General features: G+C 46.3%; 1 protein-coding gene across 4 annotated transcripts in view; it reads right to left on the minus strand.

Moving 5' to 3' along the window:
- Nucleotides 1-1,614: 1,614 nt before the first annotated feature.
- LOC138794672 (5-hydroxytryptamine receptor 3A-like) overlaps nt 1,615-18,462 on the minus strand; it is a 34,878-nt gene continuing 18,030 nt past the window's right edge. For 3 of the 4 annotated variants that reach the window (XM_069973471.1, XM_069973472.1, XM_069973470.1), the window contains exons 3-8: nt 15,591-15,700; nt 14,660-14,829; nt 14,067-14,227; nt 10,149-10,359; nt 6,930-7,208; nt 1,615-3,137 (exon numbers count right to left, since the gene is read on the minus strand). In XM_069973471.1, coding sequence (XP_069829572.1) covers nt 2,869-3,137; nt 6,930-7,208; nt 10,149-10,359; nt 14,067-14,227; nt 14,660-14,829; nt 15,591-15,700 — 1,200 coding nt within the window. In that variant the 3' untranslated portion in view covers nt 1,615-2,868. The remainder of the gene's footprint in view (nt 3,138-6,929; nt 7,209-10,148; nt 10,360-14,066; nt 14,228-14,659; nt 14,830-15,590; nt 15,701-18,462) is intronic. The other variant, XM_069973473.1, reaches the window with a different exon arrangement.

An 18,462-nucleotide genomic window follows, 5' to 3' on the forward strand; every position in this document is an offset into this window, starting at 1 on the left:
GGTTCACTTTACTGTACATTTACCCTATAATAGTAGCACATTAGGCGTTCCCTTATGTCCTAACCTGCAAAACAAGAATGGGGTTTATGGCTTTGTGCACTGAAAGGACAAGGGGTAATCCCATCCCTGCCCTGTCAGGTGTCCATGCAGTGTCCACTTTATGTGTACACACAATGCAAGCATAATTATTGTATTGTACACAGTATATTGATATGCTAGAAATGGATATAAGCTGTTTAGGTGACATCACTGCATGAAACCTTTTTATAATAATTGAATCTTATTACCAATATGGAATATGTTCACCTGTTTGTAATATGAAGACACGCACTAACATTGGGTATTATTTGGCTTGAGAAAATTCTCGCCTTTGGGAGTAGTAGGTTGTACCAACTTAATCAAGATTATCTTCATGCCTCAAGTTTTTTACATCTTGAAATGTGGGTAGACAGTACTATTTATATGTTTGTAATGTACGTTTATGGTGCACAGCTCCTTTGGGACTCCTCACCCCACCAATTCCTGAAGGGTGTCCGTGACTAATGTGTTTCTATGGGTCCGGAAATCCGGATAGATTTTCCGGACGTGTGAAAGGGGCCTAAAATCAACAGTAGATGTGATATAAAGGATATTTTAACTCAGTTTTATTACAGATGTACAATAAGATTTTCATGTAAGACATCAAGAAATGTAACAGAAATGAACAGCAAAAGAGGAGGTTACATATCGTCTTACAGTAATGAAAACAACATAGGAGTCGGGTTGTTCGGGCGCTAGTGAGGGGGCGGACACCTCAGATTTGTCTCAGGCGGCAGAGATCCCAGAATCGTCCCTGTTAACATGCTTTAAAACAAAACTATACTTATAATCCAGGTGCAGTCTCCTTTTTAGTCCTGTGCTGGTTTAAAAAAGAGACTTAACACAGGGAGTCACGAAAAAAGAGTCACAAAGGCACAAAGAGTCCATAAGGGGATAAAAAAGCTGCCCAGACAACCCTTTAAAGGGGTTGTCCTGTATGCATTCTTAATTCGCCCTGCTGCCAGGTCTGCGGGAGACATGACAGTGATGTATACTTACCTGTCCTACACCACTGGTGCTGATTCCCAGGGCCGCTGTCAGCATTTTGACATTCGCAAACATGACGCTCCCATAGGAAATGGCCAGTCAGTATAGACCCTATGCTGACTGGCCATATCTTGTGGGATCGGCATGTCAGAAGTGCAGAGTGGGCAACTCGGGAAACGGCAGCTGCAGTGGAGCAGGACAGGTAAGTATACTGTACTTTACTGTCATGTTCCCTGCAGCCCCGGCAGCATGGCTAGCTAACAATTTAAAGGGTTATCTGGGCAGCTTATTTTCTTCTTTTTTTTTCTTAAATAATGTTTTTAATTTTCATGTATTTGATACATTTATTGCAAATCTATTTTAACAACGGACAGTCATCAATTACGAATTTTGGGGAAGATTTATCAAACTGGTGTAAAGTAGAATTGTCTCAGTTGCCCCTAGCAACCAGTCAGATTCCACCTTTCATTTTTTAAAGAATCTGTGAGGAATTAAAGGTGGAATCTGATTGGTTGCTAGGGGCAACTGAGACAATTCTACTTTACACCATGTTTGATAAATCTCCCCCTTTGTTTCTTGGTCTGTTCTAATAATCAAAATACCTCTTGTATGAGAGATTTCAGCTTCACTGGCGGAGTCCCTATAATGTGATAATGAGTCCATTGTCACCATGTATCACACTATATAAGAGTCAGCATGTGGAAGCGTCCCAGAGCTCACACCAAGCTAAACTACAGCTGAGTTGCTTCTCATTATTGGTCCCAAAAGTGTACACTGTGTATGTGGCGCACATATATACTCATAAAATCCTCTCCAATTATCATATGTTCTAAAGAAAATTGTTATTGTAATATTTCCCATAAGTACACACAGTCATATTCTTATTTAACTGTGCTCTCCGTTTCATATCTTGCACCATTAAATGATAAGCAGCATTGCAGACACTTACAGAGCTAAATATGTGACAAGCAGAAACATTCATATAAAGACCAATTCAATTCAATAAATGTCTCTCTTACTCCAGAGGACCCATGTTCTGCAATAATAATGGGCCCCGAATACAACTGGGTACCTAATGTCCCAGAGAAGATAAGCATGTCTGCAGCAGACTTTAGGCATAGGCACTTACCCTATGGGGCTGATTCTCAAATACAATTTTATGATGATGAGATGTGCTTTTTCTGTACTGATAACAGCACAGATTACAATTAACCTGAAAACATATTTACACCACTTCTGCTTAGATGGAGGGTAGGTCCTCAGAATATTGTCCTCTGTTGTGTCTTGGGACCCCCAATCCAGTGCTTTCATCATAAGTCTATATCAGTGGTGTAGCTACCATGGAGGCAGACCACGTAACTGCTATGGGGCCTGTGCGGCAGGAGGGCGGAGCGTGCCTCTATAGTACTAGCTGCAAGAGAGTTGTGAGTGGCCCTCACAACGCAGCAATCACCCCAGCCCCCTCCTGGATGCCATTTACAGACCACCCTTCCCCCTCTGAGACAATGCTCAGAGCATCCTGAGAGAGGCTGTCTCGGGGAGAAGGGATGGTCTGTGAACGCCATCCTAGGTGAGTGGGGGGAACTCCAGGGGGGGGGGGGCTGCGCTGTAAGAAGTGCTCTAAACGTCCTCCCGGGGGACCCGTGAGCGCCGTTTGGGTTTGTGAGAGCCTCTGACCACAGTCCAGGTGGGAAAGAGTCTCTCACATACACCACCCCCCAAGACACTAGGATTAATGGGGCCCATACTGTTTTTTTTTTTTTTTTGCTATGGGTCCCCATGAATCCTAGTTACGCCCCTGGACTATATGTTATACCAAACACACCACACACTAATGATTATAATGGCATATGATCCAATGAAAATTAAGTAAAGACGATACATCAATGAGTCGAGGATGTAGCCAACTTGAATCCACTCTTCTTCCTGTGCCCGCAGATCGTTCCTACCCTCCAACATTTCTCTCACCATGCTCAGGTTTTGACTGATAACAGCAAGTTGCCTCTCTGTCCCTGGACACAAGGCCTCTGGGGGAAGAAGATCCAAGACAGGGGGGGCAAACTTCTTTTGCTCTGAAAGAATATAGACATAAAAACATGACTAGGCATTTCATAATTTTACCTCTATGCAATGTGTATGCACCAAAATATTCTTGAAAAACATGAAAAACATTGTAGCCCCATTCTATACAGCTGTCACATAACTTGCAACCAGTCGCGTAGCTACCATAGAGGCAGAGTAGACAGTTGCTATGGGGCCCGTGCAGGAGGGGGGCCCGGGGGAGAAGTTAAGAGCGTGTGTCCTGCAGTGGGTAAGTGACCCAATGTTTACTTACATGCTGCAACACAAAAAAGGGTTAACAAGCAGAAGATAGAGATCTCTGCTTCACTGCACTAATAACCTCTGACCTCTGTCCTCCAGCTGGCAATCAAGTAGGAAAGGAAAATGTGCAGAGCTCCATGCAGAGGTCAGGGGTTATCAGTGCACCACTGCAAGGGATATATATATATATATATATATATATATATATATATATATATGCAGTGCTTTGTTTTGTGCGTAGGGGAGGGCCCCTTAGATTTTTTGCTTTGGCCCGGTGAATCCTAGCTACGCCCAGGCCCGGACTGGTAATCTGGCCAGCCGGGCAAATGCCCGCTGGGCTGGCCGGATTACCAGTCCGTGGGCCGCCCGGAAAAAAAAACAACATTATTTTAAAAAATCGCAGCTGCTGCCCGCTCCCCTCTGCCCGCTTCTGCCACCGCAGCCCGCCTGTCTCGGCCCGGTCATGACGTGCAATGCAATCCTCCAATGCAATTAACGTGGAGGAGGAGCGTGGGGCCGCTGCGGCCGGCCGTGACGCACGCATTGAACGTGCACCACAGCAGGCCGCAGCAGCCCCACGCTCCTCCTCCATGTTAATTGCATTGGAGGATTGCATTGCACGTCAGGAGCGGGCCAAGCGTGACAGGCGGGCTGCTGTGGCAGGAGCGGGCCGAGCGCGCAGAGGGCCGCAGCGGCAGGAGCTCTACTACGGCCAGGCAGCGGGAGCGGTCTGCGTCAGGTCAGGTGTGTGTGTCTGTGTGTGTGAGTCTGTCTGTGCGAGTCTGTCTGTGTGTGTGTGTGTGTGTGTGTGTGTCGGTCGGTCGTGGGGGTAGTGTTACCCTCACTGCCTTGCAGCTCTGCCATCCTCCGCACTCTTCTTCCATGTATCGGCACAGGCAGCAGTGACAGAGACGCTGCCTGCGCCCAATGCGTCCCGCAGGGGCATCTGTAAGGGGGGGAGGGAGAGAGAGGAGACCATCTATATGTGGGGGAGAGAGAGGGGGGCCCTTCTATAGGGGGGGGGCATCTATGAGGGGGGAGGGTGGGGCATATATAAGGGGGGAGAGAGAGGGGGGCATCTATATGTGGGGGAGAGCGAGGGGGCCCTTCTATAAGGGGGGGCATCTATGAGGGGGGAGAGATAGTGGGGCATCTATAAGGGGGGGGAGAGAGAGGGGGGCATCTATAAGGGGGGGAGAGAGAGGGGGGCATCTATAAGGGGGGGGAGAGAGGGGGGCATCTATAAGAAGGGGAGAGAGAGGGGCATCTATAAGGGGGGGAAAGAGAGGGGGCATCTATAAGGGGGGGAGAGAGAGTGGGGCATCTATAAGGGGGGAGGAGAGAGAAGGGGCATCTATATGTGGGGGAGAGAGTGGGGCATCTATAAGGGGGGGAGAAAGGGGGGCATCTATATGTGGGGGAGAGAGAGGGGGCCCTTCTATAAGGGGGGCATCTATGAGGGGGGAGAGAGGGGACATCTATGAGAGGGGAGAGAGGGGGCATCTATAAGGGGGGGAGAGAGAGGTGGGGCATCTATGAGGGGGGGGGAGAGGGGGGCATCTATATGTGGGCGAGAGAGAGTGGGCCCTTCTATAAGGGGGGGCTGGTGATGTTAGTATATGGTGGTATTAGTGTGTGGTGGTATTAGTTAGTAGCAGCGGTGATGTTAGTCAGTATGTGGTGATATTAGTCAGTAGCAGCGGTGGTGTTAGTGTGTGGTGGTATTAGTCAGTAGCAGCGGTGGTGTTAGTCAATGTGTGGTGGTATTAGTCAGTAGCAGCGGTGGTGTTAGTCAGTGTGTGGTGGTATTAGTAGCATGGTTGGTGTTAGTCAGTGTGTGGTGGTATTAGTCAGTAGCAGGGTTGGTGTTAGTCAGTGTGTGGTGGTGTTAGTCAGTGTGTGGTGGTATTAGTCAGTAGCAGGGTTGGTGTTAGTCAGTGTGTGGTGGTATTAGTCAGTAGCAGGGTTGGTGTTAGTCAGTATGCGGTGGTATTCATCATCAGCGGTAATGTTAGTCAGTATGTGGTGGTATTAGTCAGTGGCATTATTATGCAGTGGTATTCATCAGTATGTGCCGGTATTATTATAATATATATATATATATATATATATATATATATATATCAGTAGCATCACTTGGCCGTGAAAGGGGGGCCCAAGTTGACTTCTCGCACCAGGGCCCAGAAGACATTAGCTACGCCCCTGAAGGGGGCTATGAAATCACTGCTGTATTCTTTTCTATAGTCTGCAGGGTGTAATACTCTGCAGCATTTGTATCTGGTGGCTATATGGTCAGTGTATGGCGGTATTAGTGAGTATATTGGTCGTGTACACTTACTTTTCTTCTGTGATAATTTGGGGCGTTATATATGTAAGAAAATAGTGTGACATTGTAGAACTTTGCAGTGGGGGGGATTTATATGTGGGCTGGTGGGGTTTGTGTGCCAGGGCTGCTTTTCTTCCCCAGTCCGGCCCTGGCTACGCCCCTGCTTGCAACCCTTCTTTTGCTTATGTTTTTTCCATTTCCTGCACATGTTTTATCTTGAAACTGCATGATTTATGGGGGATCTTCTCCTTCTTGCTTTCTGAGTGGGAGGACTATAAATCTAACCGGCAAAGAGTTGTAATTAAAGGGGTACTCCGACATCAGGTAAAAGCAATAAACATGCAATAAACATGCAAGCATAGAGCATTGCTAACCTGTCTGCCCAAATTCTGAAACCAACAAAAATCATTTTGTTTTAAGGGTTTAACTTCTGTACTCCTGGTTGTACTTCCTAGTTAAGTAGTTGCTCATGACAACAATTCCCAGATTCCCGGGATTTTTCCTCTACCATTGACATGTTAGGGTCTATGGATTCAGAATGCGATGTCTCAAAGGTGTAATGAATAGATCTCCAATAGTTTTACCGATAGTATAGTAACCTTGTATTTGTACAAGGATAAATAGAGACACAGTCGTCCGGCACCGCTCACGTCTGCTAGTCGGCAATCCGGAGTACTCTGGTATACTGCTAGATGATTCCAAAAAGATAGGGAATACGGGGTGCTCAGACCATAGAACAGAGTAACGTGTATTTGCTTGAAGAGAAGGGACAAAGTCGAGCACTCACAGTTCTGGAGTCTTGAGCCAAATCTTTACTGCCAAATATTCATAGTGCAGAGGGGGGGGGGGGGGTTGGCAAAGGTGCAGACGTGAGCGACGGCTGTTTCAGGCAATGAGCCTTTCTTCCAGTCAAGAAAACACATCTGGCATGTTCCTGGCCGGAAGAAAGGCTCATTGCCCGAAACAGCCATCACTTAGGAAGCACGTCTGCACCTTTGCCTACCCCCTCCCTGCACCATGAATATCATAAAATAAAGATTAGGCTCAATGGTGAGTTCTCGATTTCACGCAAATCTTGCATTTGTATTATTGCTAGCACATTTATGTTAACGTCAAATGAATAATCACGATTTCAGTTCCTACTTTCTTTCATATAGTGAACAATATATATTTGTACATAAGTATCAGCTGACGGCTGTGGAAGCATGGATGTTACCTGTGTTGATAACTTTGTCATGGCAGGGGCTGGGTGGTGGCTGTCTTGATGCATTTTCATTAGTTGGAGGCAGTACATGGTTATTGGACAATGTGCTATCCTTATTAATATTTGGATCGCTGTAGCATATCAACTGGGCTAGAAAACCAAAGACAAGTCTCCTGACCCAGTAAGGCACGGAGCCACTCTGCAGAGCCCCTCGATGCAGTACATAGGTGATTATTACTGTTTCCAATAAACTGAGTACAAGTAGAGCAAGGCAAACTGAAAAGTAAATACCTGTAGAACGTCAAAGAATGCACAATTGTTTTAGTATTAGATACATATAAACATATAAATATTAGTAATGCAGATGCAAAATACAAAGTAATTGTAGCTCACTGATATATTAGTTTAGAGCAATATGCTTCCTGGTGCAGTGTTTGTGTATGCAAAATATAGGGAAATTTAAATGTGAGCTTCAAAATGGATAGGTAAAAAAAGTAAAGCAGTAAGTCATATGACGTAAATCTTTGGATACCCCATATTTAGAAGAAACATTAAAGGGGTATTCCACTCAAATATAACTTTTGATATGTTGCTGCCCATGGTGAGACTTACAATACCTTCAATCCTTGTTATTATCTATTCAGTCTCCTTCCCCCAGTTGTGCTCTGTTGTTTTTTGCTAAAGACACAAAAATCTGTGTGTGAGCCTTTCTCTCCCCTCCTCCCACCTCCCTTCTGAGACAGTTGATGTAAACAAATCCCTGATTGGCTGTATCTGCAACATTGTAGCTTCTTTGTAATACTGGGAGGTAGAGCTGGGCGATATGGCCAAAAAATAAAATCTTGATTTTTAAAAATTTTTGAACGATTATCGATTTTAAATCTCGATTTTTTTCTTTTTGCTAAATAAACAGAACATTTTTCTCCCTGCAGTGTCAGATACTATTTTAATGACGTTTGAGACAACAACTGTATTGCTTCCCACTGTAACAGTGCTCCCCATGTAGTAGACAAGCCCCCCCATGTCCCCATATAGTATAGGAGATCTTCTTTCTGCCTCCATCTAGGTAGAGTGTAGTAGTGGAGGTATAGTGGATAAGGGGTGTAGTAGTAGTACAGGTAAAGATGAAGGGTGTTTTAGTAGTACAGATGAGGAGGATTAGTAGTACAGGTATCGATGTGTGCTGTAGTAGTACAGGTATAGATGAGGGGTGTAGTAGTAATACAGGTATAGATGAGGGGTGTAGTAGTAATACAGGTATAGATGAGGGGTGCAGTAGTACAGGTAAAGATGAGGGGTGTAGTAGTACAGGTATAGATGAGGGGTGACTGGGGGAAACTGAGGGAGCTGCGGGTGACTCGGGCAAACTGGGGGGGACTGAAGCAAACTGAGGTTGACTGAAGGGGGACTGGGACAGTTGGAGTTGACTGAAGGGGGGCTGGGGCAGACTTGGGGTGACTAATGGGGGACTTGGGGTGACTGGGGAAGCTGGGGGTGACTGAAGGGGGGCTGGGGCAGGCAGGGGGTGACTGGGGCCGGTGGGGGTGACGGAGGGGGACTGGGGCAGACTGGGGGTGACACAGGGGGACTGGAGCAGACACCAGGGGACTGGGGCAGCTGGGGGGGACACAGGGGGACTGGGGCAGCTGGGGGGGGACACAGGGGGACTGGAGCAGACACCAGGGGACTGGGGCAGCTGGGGGGACACAGGGGGACTGGAGCAGACACCAGGGGACTGGGGCAGCTGGGGGGACACATGGGGACTGGGGCAGCTGGGGGACACACAGGGGGACTGGAGCAGACACCAGGGGGCTGGGGGGGACACAGGGGGACTGGGGCAGCTGGGGGGGACACAGGGGGACTGGGGCAGCTGGGGGGACACAGGGGGACTGGGGCAGCGGGGGGGGGGCACAGGGGGACTGGGGCAGCTGGGGGACACACAGGGGGACTGGGGCAGCTGGGGGGACACAGGGGGACTGGAGCAGACACCAGGGGACTGGGGCAGCTGGGGGGGACTGTAGCAGACACCAAGGGACTGGGGCACTGGGGGGGACTGGAGCAGGTGGGAGGGAATGGAGCAGACACCAGGGGACTGGGGCAGCTGGGGGGGACTGGAGCAGACACCAGGGGACTGGGGTAGCTGGGGGGGACACAGGGGGACTGGGGCAGCTGGGGGGACACAGGGGGACTGGGGCAGCTGGGGGGGACACGGGGACTGGGGCAGCTGGGGGGGACACAGGGGGACTGGGGCAGCGGGGGGGGACACAGGGGGACTGGGGCAGCTGGGGGGGACACAGGGGGACTGGGGCAGCTGGGGGGGGACACAGGGGGACTGGGGCAGCTGGGGGGGGGGCACAGGGGGACTGGGGCAGGAGTGCACATTGCCCTCCTCTTAATCAGGCAAACAAGTTTCCCTTCCGGTCACACATGCAGGTCCCGGTCTCTGGAGGAGGCTGCAGAGACTGTAGTGGTCCTGCTGTACAGCTCCAGGACCCGCAGAGCGCTATCACTACTACAGTCTTTGCAGCCTCCTCCAGAGACCGGGACCTGCATGTGTGACCGGAAGGGGAACGGGACGTGATATGTACAGCTGGGGCAGGTCAGTCGCGGCTTAGGCGTACTGCCCGCCCGACCTGCACCTCACCTCACTTCCCGCCCTGCACCTCACCTCCGGCCCGACACTCTATGTAGCGGCACCTGCCCTGCACCTCCAGCCCGACACTCCACGCATCGCCACCCGCCCTGCACCTCACCTCCACGCCCTGCACCTCCAGCCTGGCCGCCCGCCCGACGTTCCGCGCTGCTCCGCTCACAATAATTTTTTGTGAAAATCGAATTTACAATTTTCACAAAAAATCTAATCGATTCTAACCTTCTGGGCGATTAATCAAATTAATTCGATTAATCGCCCAGCCCTACTGGGAGGGTTATTCTGAGGTCAAGTTGCTGATGAATTTACTGTGATTAACCTTCCCAGCATTACAAAGAAGCTACAATGTTGCAGATAAAGCCAGTCAGGGACTTGTTTACATCAGCTGTTTCAGAAGGGAGGGGGCAGGAGGGGGAGACAGAGAGAAAAGCTCACACACAGATTTTTGTGTTTTCAGCAGAAAGCAGCAGTTCAGAACTGGAGGAAGGATACTGAATAGATAATAACAAGTATGGAATGAATTGTTAGTATCACCATGGGCATTATATTTCAGTGGAATACCCCTTTAAGAAGATTCTCACCGATCAGAGGAGTGCCATTGGCTGTGCTTGGTAGTAAGTCATTCATAATTAGGAGGAAGACAGTGTATCCCAATAGCAAAGTCATCTTGAAGGACGCACGGTCAGTGCTGTGTGGTGGAAGGAAGAAGCTCAGTATGTCAATCAACATCAGGAAGGCACTTGGGATAAGTAGATTCACCACATAGAGAATAGGGCGACGTCTGACCACTACCTGTAGGGAGCAGAAGGGATCACAGTCTGAGTATAACATATTTGCCGATATTTACAGCACTGCAATACTTATTAGTTACAATGGGGGAGATTTATCAAACATGGTGTAAAGTGAAACTGGCTCAGTTGCCCCTAGCAACCAATCAGATTCCACCTCTCATTCCTCACAGACTCTTTGGAAAATGAAAGGAGGAATCTGATTGGTTGCTAGGGGCGACTGAGCCAGTGTCAATTTACACCATGATTGATAAATTTCCCCCTATATGTATATTTCTTACTTACCTCTCTGCGTCTGTTCTGTATCCCTTCTATAAAACCTCCTGATGTGACATGAGGCTGCTTACAGACGCCTCAGCAGATTTTTATCAGTGTGCTCAAGCCCTTCTGACTGCACTGCAATGCATCGATCTATCATAACATACTGTATACTGTCATGGCATCTAATGAGCTATTCAGTGTCTGCTGTATTGGTTGCCCACAGCTGCTATCTACTTGTAACACATATAACACTACACTACATATAGTTAGGTTTTCTTTTAATTCTCTCATAGGCTTTCTCTGCCAAAAATCTTTTTCTTTCAAATCAACTGGTTTCAGAAAGTTATATAGATTTGTAATTTACTTTTATTAAAAAAATTTCAACTCAGCCAGTACTTATCAGCTGATGTATGTCCTGCAGAAAGTGGAGTATTCTTTTCATTCTGATACAGTGCTCTCTGCTGCCACCTCTGTCCAGGTCAGGAATTGTCCAGAGCAGAAGCAAATCCCCATAGAAAACCTCTCCTGCTCTGGACAGTTCCTGACATGGACAGGTGTGGCATCAGAGAGCACTGTGTCAGACTGGAAAGAATACACCACTTCCTGCAGGACATACAGCAGCTGATAAGTAAGAGAAGACTTGAGATTTTTAAATAGAAGTAAATTACAAAACTTAACATACTTAACTTAACTTACATAACTTCCTGAAACCAGTTGATTTAAAAGAAAAATATTTTCGCCGGAGTACCCCTTTAAATAATAGGCATTCACAGCTTGCATGTGGGAAGGCCTCCATTCATACAATCATGCATCGGCTTTGACAGGTATTGTAAAGAACTCATCGGTAATATACATCCGTCATTGTCTGCAATGCACAGGCCTCTACATGGACAGATAGTGATCCGTGTTGCATTCGCGGATCCGTACTAGGACATGACCGTTTTTTTGTGCAGCATGGATCATGGGCCTTTAACACGTACAGATGTATGATCAGGGCCATTGAAATATATGGTTCTGTAGTACATTCCGCAATTACAGGCCACATTATGAATGTGTGAATGAGGCCTAAGGGTCCTAGTAACGAAGCGATTTTTAACCAGGAACAATCAAAACTTTTGACATGTCTCTCTGACATAGCAACGTGCAAGTAGCAGGACTCACTGCATATACTTCCTCCAGCGTACATACGTACAACTAACGTTCTTTTGTATTTATTATAAAAAATGAGGTTCTGAGCAAACCATTTCATCAAATACAATGTACCAACTCACCACGTTAAGGTGAACCCCAGAGTTAGACCCTATACTAGCTAATGGCCCGTCTTGGACTATAATGATGCGTTTACACAAAGAGATTTATCGGACAGATTTTTGAAGCCAAAGCCAGGAAGAGACTATAAACAGAGAACAGTTCATAAAGGAAAGGCTGGGATTTCTCCTCTTTTCAAATCCATTCCTGGCTTTGGCTTGTCCAATAAATCTCTGTGTAAACGCATCCTTAGGGCCAGTTCACACGGAGTAAAACTGGCGGAATTCCGCTGCGGGACTCTCTGCCGCAGAATCCCGCCAGCCTCCGTGTCATACAGGCAGTCTATGGGAGGGCTCGCACGCCTCCGCTCTCCGCGCCTCTCTACTTAAAGAACATATCCGCCAGTTTTACTCTGTATGAACTGGCCCTAAGGGTGCGTTTACACAGACAGATTTATCTGTCTGATTTTTAATGCCAAAGCCAGTAACGGACTTTACAAAGAGAACAGGTCATAAAGGAAAGACTGAGATTTCTCCTCTTTTCAGATCCATTCCTGGCTTTGGCCTCAAAAACCTGTCAGATAATCTGTCTGTGGAAACACTCCAAGGGTGGGTTCACACTGAGGAATAAATTCCGTGGAATTCCGTCGCCTGTACGCGCGCACAGCCACGCGTCTCTCCGCCCGTGCCATAGACACCGTTCTATGCACGGGCGGATTCTGCATTACGCCAAAAGAATTGACACGTCAATTCCTTCGGCGGAATGCGGAATCAGCCGGCCCATAGAATGGTGTCTATGGTGCCGGCGGAAAGGCGTATGGCCGTGCACGCGTACAGGCGACGGAATTCCGCTGAAGTTATCCGCGAGAATTCATCAGTGTGAACCCACCCTATAAGTCTACAAAACTAGGCATACCAGATCAACTTAAAAAAAACCCTTGTAAACCCCCCCAATAAAAGTTTAAAATACCTCCTTGCCCATTAAAATACCTCCTTGCCCAATATATAAAATAAATAAATAAACATATTACATATTGTAGCATGCGGAATTGTCTGATCTATTAAAATATAACATTATTGTTCCTGCACAGTGAACGGCGTAAATGATATCAGATTATAATTATATATCAGAAAATTTTTTTATAAAAAGAGACCAAAAATTCTCTTTTTCACCAATATGACACTAATAAAATCTAGAGCTCTGTAGCTGGAAAAATAAAAGTGCTATGGCTCTTAGAAAGCGCGGAGGAACATTGCATTAATCTGACCTGGACATCCGTGCATCAATGAGCTCGGTCATTAAGGGGTTAAAACTCTCCGGACAGAATATTCTTCATCAGGGGGAGCTGGGCAGACTAATGTGTAGTTTTCTTAGAAAAGCTTTAGAATAACTTGTCATTAATCAGTTTAAATCCCTTCTCATTCCGAGCTAATGACTCAGGTGACCGGTCCTACTCAATGATTGACATTTTCCAGTGTATATGTGCACATACAGAATTAGAGGTCACTCACAGCGTAGGATTGCTTACGTGACTACTTATCCCAGAATGAACAGGGATTTCAGTGAACTTAGAATTTACACTGAATCGTTTACCACAAATCTATATATCAATCTGCACAGCTCTTCCTGCTATAACATGATGTCTGCATATTGGACTGCATGTTCGATATTACAGGATCCTTTTAAAGGGGTTGTCCATTGAAAATCTTTTTCTTTCAGATCAACTGGTTTCAGAAAGTTATATAGATTTGTAATTTACTTATATTCAAAAATCACAAGTCTTCCAGTACTTATAAGCTGCTGTATGTTCTGCTGGAAATGATGTTTACTTTCCAGTCTGACACAGTGCTCTCTGCTGCCACCTCTGTCCATGACAAAAACTGTCCAGAGCAGCAGCACCTTTCCTGCTCTAGACAGTTCCTGTCTCGGACAGAGATGTCAGCAGAGAGCACTGTGTCAGACTGGAAAGAAAATATTTCCTACAGGACATACAGCAGCTGATAAGTATGGGAACATTTGAGATGTTTAAATAGAATTAAGTTACAAATCTATCTAACTTTCTGAAACCAGTTGATTTAAAAGAAAAAGATTTTCGCTGGAGTACCCCTTTAAATATAGCAGACGCAGACATTTTTTGAAAGCCAATAAACACCCTTCTATCTAAACATCTAAACAGTCATCATGTTTGAAAAGCATCCTCACCCAGAATGTAATTATATCCCATTCATCAATGCCAAATTTTAGAATATCAGGGCCGCCTTCAATTCTAAGGAGCTCCCACTCTCCGCTGGTCTCCAAGTATTGTAGAGAGTTCTGAAGGATCTGTTCCACAGGAAGGGCCAACCCTAGGCGCACATCCCGTACTGCAAGCGGAACAAAGAACACATTTGCATTATAGTAATGTCCCACTTAGAATAAAGATCGCTCTGTAAATATCTCTCAAATACAGATAAGCACTGAGCCTGAATATAAAAATTCAAACACACTTAAAACAGGAAGTCTCCACATCTGGATTTTCCCTATTATAAACATCATGATTTAGCTTGTTTTTTTATGTTTATCTGTATGTCCTGACAGTTCCTGTCACAGACAGGGGTGGCAGCAGAGAGCACTGTGTCAGACTGAAAATAAAACACTTCCTGAAGGGCATACAGCAGCTAATAAGTACTGGAAGACTGGACATTTCTTAACAGAAGTAAATTACAATTCTCTGGCACTTGCTGGGACCAGTTGATTTTTTTGTGAACTACCCCTATAAGATATGGTGGACACATATATGGTCATGTAATACGCACCTGTGTGCATGTATGAACCAAAGGTCAAAGAGCAGTTCTGAACATCAAACGGAAAGTTGAAGATGCCAAGGTTACAAGAGCTGACCACTCTAAGCATTCTGTCATATCGCACACGTCCGGTGTGATTGACATATACAAAGGGAGTTCTCTGTGACTTATCTTCATCTATGCTGTAAAAAAAATAGTACAGTTTGCTTCATACAATGTAAAAGATTCATACAAAAATGTATACAAAAGACTATATAACTTAAAGGTGTCTTACAGTGTGTTAACCCGGCCTTAAAGCGTAACTGTTACTTAAATTTATTTGCAGAAATCAATAAAAGAAGTGGTTTTAAGAAACTCTGTAATAGGTCTTATTAGGCAAAAAAGCCTTTTTCTGTACTCAAAAAGCTGTTTTGCAGCCCCCCCCCCCCCCCCCCCCTCACTTCTTATCTGTGTATTATCAGACAAAGCCATCTCCATTACAGAGGAGCAAAGTGAAGACTGGTTCTGCTGAGTCCATTATAACCTATGGAGGGGGAAGGGGCCGAGGGGGATGAGTAAGCAGGAAGAGAAGAGAAATAGCCTTGCCATTTGGAGACTGGGCACATAAAACGCTGGATTTACAGGTTAGAAAGGTCAGTGCTTATCTGGGTAGTTGGTGAGAGAAGATTGCAGGATGTTGTGTTTTGTAGGTCTGCCCTTCCATAGACCATAATGGACACAGAAATCCTGTTTCCTCTTTGAAGGGGGTCCTGCAAAACTGCTTTTTGAGCACAGAAGGAAACTCTTTTGCTTAATAAAACCTATTACAGAGTTTCTTAAAATCACTTGTACTATTGATATTTATTGATTTTAAATAAGCACCCCTGGAAGCTTCAACCACTGGTATTGGACGCAATACACATAAAGATAAGTACACGAAAATACAGTAAAAGACGACACATACAACTCATAGACAATTATATCTGGTGTCCAGATGTCCTCTACTGGCAATGAAATTTTCTCGACTGATCCACATTTTTCAGGGGTCCAGGTCAGGAACTCATGCTGCCAAAACTGGACAAAAAGACAAAGATGAAATGATTAAATATTATAGCAGCAAAGCTTCTTATTCCTAATCATAACCCTTACTAAATATTCCCAATGAGGGCTACGTCTGGTGTCCCATTTATGTGCTCCATATTTATGAAAAAATGCTCTATTTTTAATATTGTTTCGCAACTACAGTTTAGATGAAAGGCTCAGGGCCCTATTCCACGGGACGATTATCGTTCGCATAATCGTTAACGATAAACGATCCAAACGACCGCTATTGTGAAAGACCTGAAATCGTTCACCCATTTACATGGAACGATAATCGTTACTTATGATCGTTCTTGCGGTCGTCTTGTCGACGCTATTGCATTCTTCACTACTGCGGACGACCAAACGACGTCTTATTCAAAGCGAACAATTTGCGAACGAGCAACGATAAAAATAGGTCCAGGTCTTATTAAACTATCAATGATTTCTCGTTCGGTCGTTAATCATTAACAGCTTATCAACTGAACGATTATGGTTTAGATTCGAATGACTTAACGATAATCTGAACAATAATCGTCCCGTGGAATAGGGCCCTTAGGCTGTGTCTTAAGTGAATTATGTAACCAACGGATAATAAGGCCAGTTTTTCACCAGATTTAAATAATTTAATCAAACTTTGTATAGAACATTAGTACAAGCCAATATACGAAACACTGCAATATATCTTATCAAACAAAAATGCTAAACATTATTAAGCACCTTAACTGCCCCCCCCCCCACACACACACACACACTTCACTCTAAAAAAAAAAAAACAGCTTAGCAATGATTGTTTACCAATTGTTTACTCATTACAGCTATCTCAGGGTTCAGATTATAAGCAATAGAAGTCTATTAAGGCTGCATTCCCACGTTCCGTGATCCTGACGGATCATGGACGTGGAATGCATGTACCGGAGTCCCCCCGCGCCCGGACAGCATCTGTAATTAGATGCTGGGAGCGGGGGAGACTGTATTCATAAGCGCCGCACTGTAGTAACAGCACCGCTTGGCTGATTCATTACAGTGCGGCACTTATGAATACAGTCCCCCCCGCTCCCAGCATCTAATTACAGATGCTGTCCGGGCGCGGGGGGACTCCGGTACATGCATTCCACGTCCGTGATCCGTCAGGATCACGGAACGTGGGAATGCAGCCTTAGGGAGGAAGAAGGAAATGGTAGAGGGAGTGCATGGGAGCACCCACGCTGCAGAGAGAAAGACAGCTAAAATACAACTAGCGGAGCAATCTGATAAATAAAAAAAAAAGCTATATACAAGATAATTAATGGACAGATATAGTGCTGCTCCTCATGTACACACACAGCTTATCCTTAAAAGTCACTTAAAATGATGTACACTTTTAAGGGTTTTTTTCCAAGTTATAACCAGGGCCGCTTCTGCCATGAGGCGGAATGAGTATTCCGCCTCAGGCGGCACATTCTGGGGTCCCTTTAGGGGCGGCAACTTCTGCCCTGTCAGCTGACTCCCGCCGCCCGCTCAGGTGTCCCCCTTTCCGCATCCCTAGAAGCTGCAGCTCTGCAGCTTCTAGGGATGCACTGCCGTCAGACTCGGGGCCCTCGGTGACAGGAGAGGACGCCCCCACTCACACTGTAATCCTCTCCCCTGTACGGCATCCGCTGGGTGACAGGCCCCTCCCCCAGGCCAGGTCACAATGCTGTACAACAGAGAGCGTGTATGGCGCTGTGGGAGGGGCCTGTGTGGCGTCTTCTCCTGTCACAGAGGGAAAGGAGAAGCGGCGGATCCCGGTCCGGATGGTGAGGAGGGGAGCAGGTGGGGGCCCTCAGGTTTTGCCGGGACTGTCCTGATTTTGACAAGACAGCCCCGGCAAAACCATGTCCCGGAAGCTCCGCCCCCTGCCGCGGGAAGCCCCGCCCCCTGCCGAACGCGAGTGATGTCACCCATGCAGAGCGGGAGAGGAGTCCCTGGAAGACTAGAGGGTCCATACTGGTGAGGTGAGTATGGCTTTTTTTGTTTTAAATACAGATGAAGGGGCTAGTGGTATGATGATGAAGGCACAGGAGGAGGATGAAGGGAGAAGTAGTATGATGATGAAAGGGCAGAAGGATGAGAGGGGTTATACTATGATGATGAAAGGGCAGAAGGATGAGAGGGGTAGTAGTATGATGATGAAAGGGCGGAAGGATGAGAGGGGTAGTAGTAGTATGATGATGGAAGGGCAGGAGGATGAGAGGGGTAGTAGTATGATGATGAAAGGGCAGAAGGATGAGAGGGGTAGTAGTATGATGATGGAAGGGCAGGAGGATGAGAGGGGTTATACTATGATGATGAAAGGGCGGAAGGATGAGAGGGGTAGTAGTATGATGATGGAAGAGCGGAAGGATGAGAGGGGTAGTAGTATGATGATGGAAGGGCGGAAGGATGAGAGGGGTAGTAGTATGATGATGGAAGAGCGGAAGGATGAGAGGGGTAGTAGTATGATGATGGAAGGGCGGAAGGATGAGAGGGGTAGTAGTATGATGATGGAAGGGCAGGAGGATGAGAGGGGTTATACTATGAGGATGGAGGAGGAAGGAGGATGAGAGGGGTTGTAGTTTGATGATGAAGGGCAGGAGGATGAGAGGGGTAGTACTATGATGATGGAAGGGCAGGAGGATGATAAAGTGGGTCGTAGTATGATGATGGAGGGTCTGGAGGATAAAGGTGGGGGTAGTAGTATGATGATGGAGGGTCTGGAGGATAAAGGTGGGGGTAGTAGTATGATGATGGAGGGT

The sequence above is a fragment of the Dendropsophus ebraccatus genome, chromosome 6 (genome assembly GCF_027789765.1).
Source record: "Dendropsophus ebraccatus isolate aDenEbr1 chromosome 6, aDenEbr1.pat, whole genome shotgun sequence".
Classification (NCBI taxonomy): domain Eukaryota; kingdom Metazoa; phylum Chordata; class Amphibia; order Anura; family Hylidae; genus Dendropsophus; species Dendropsophus ebraccatus.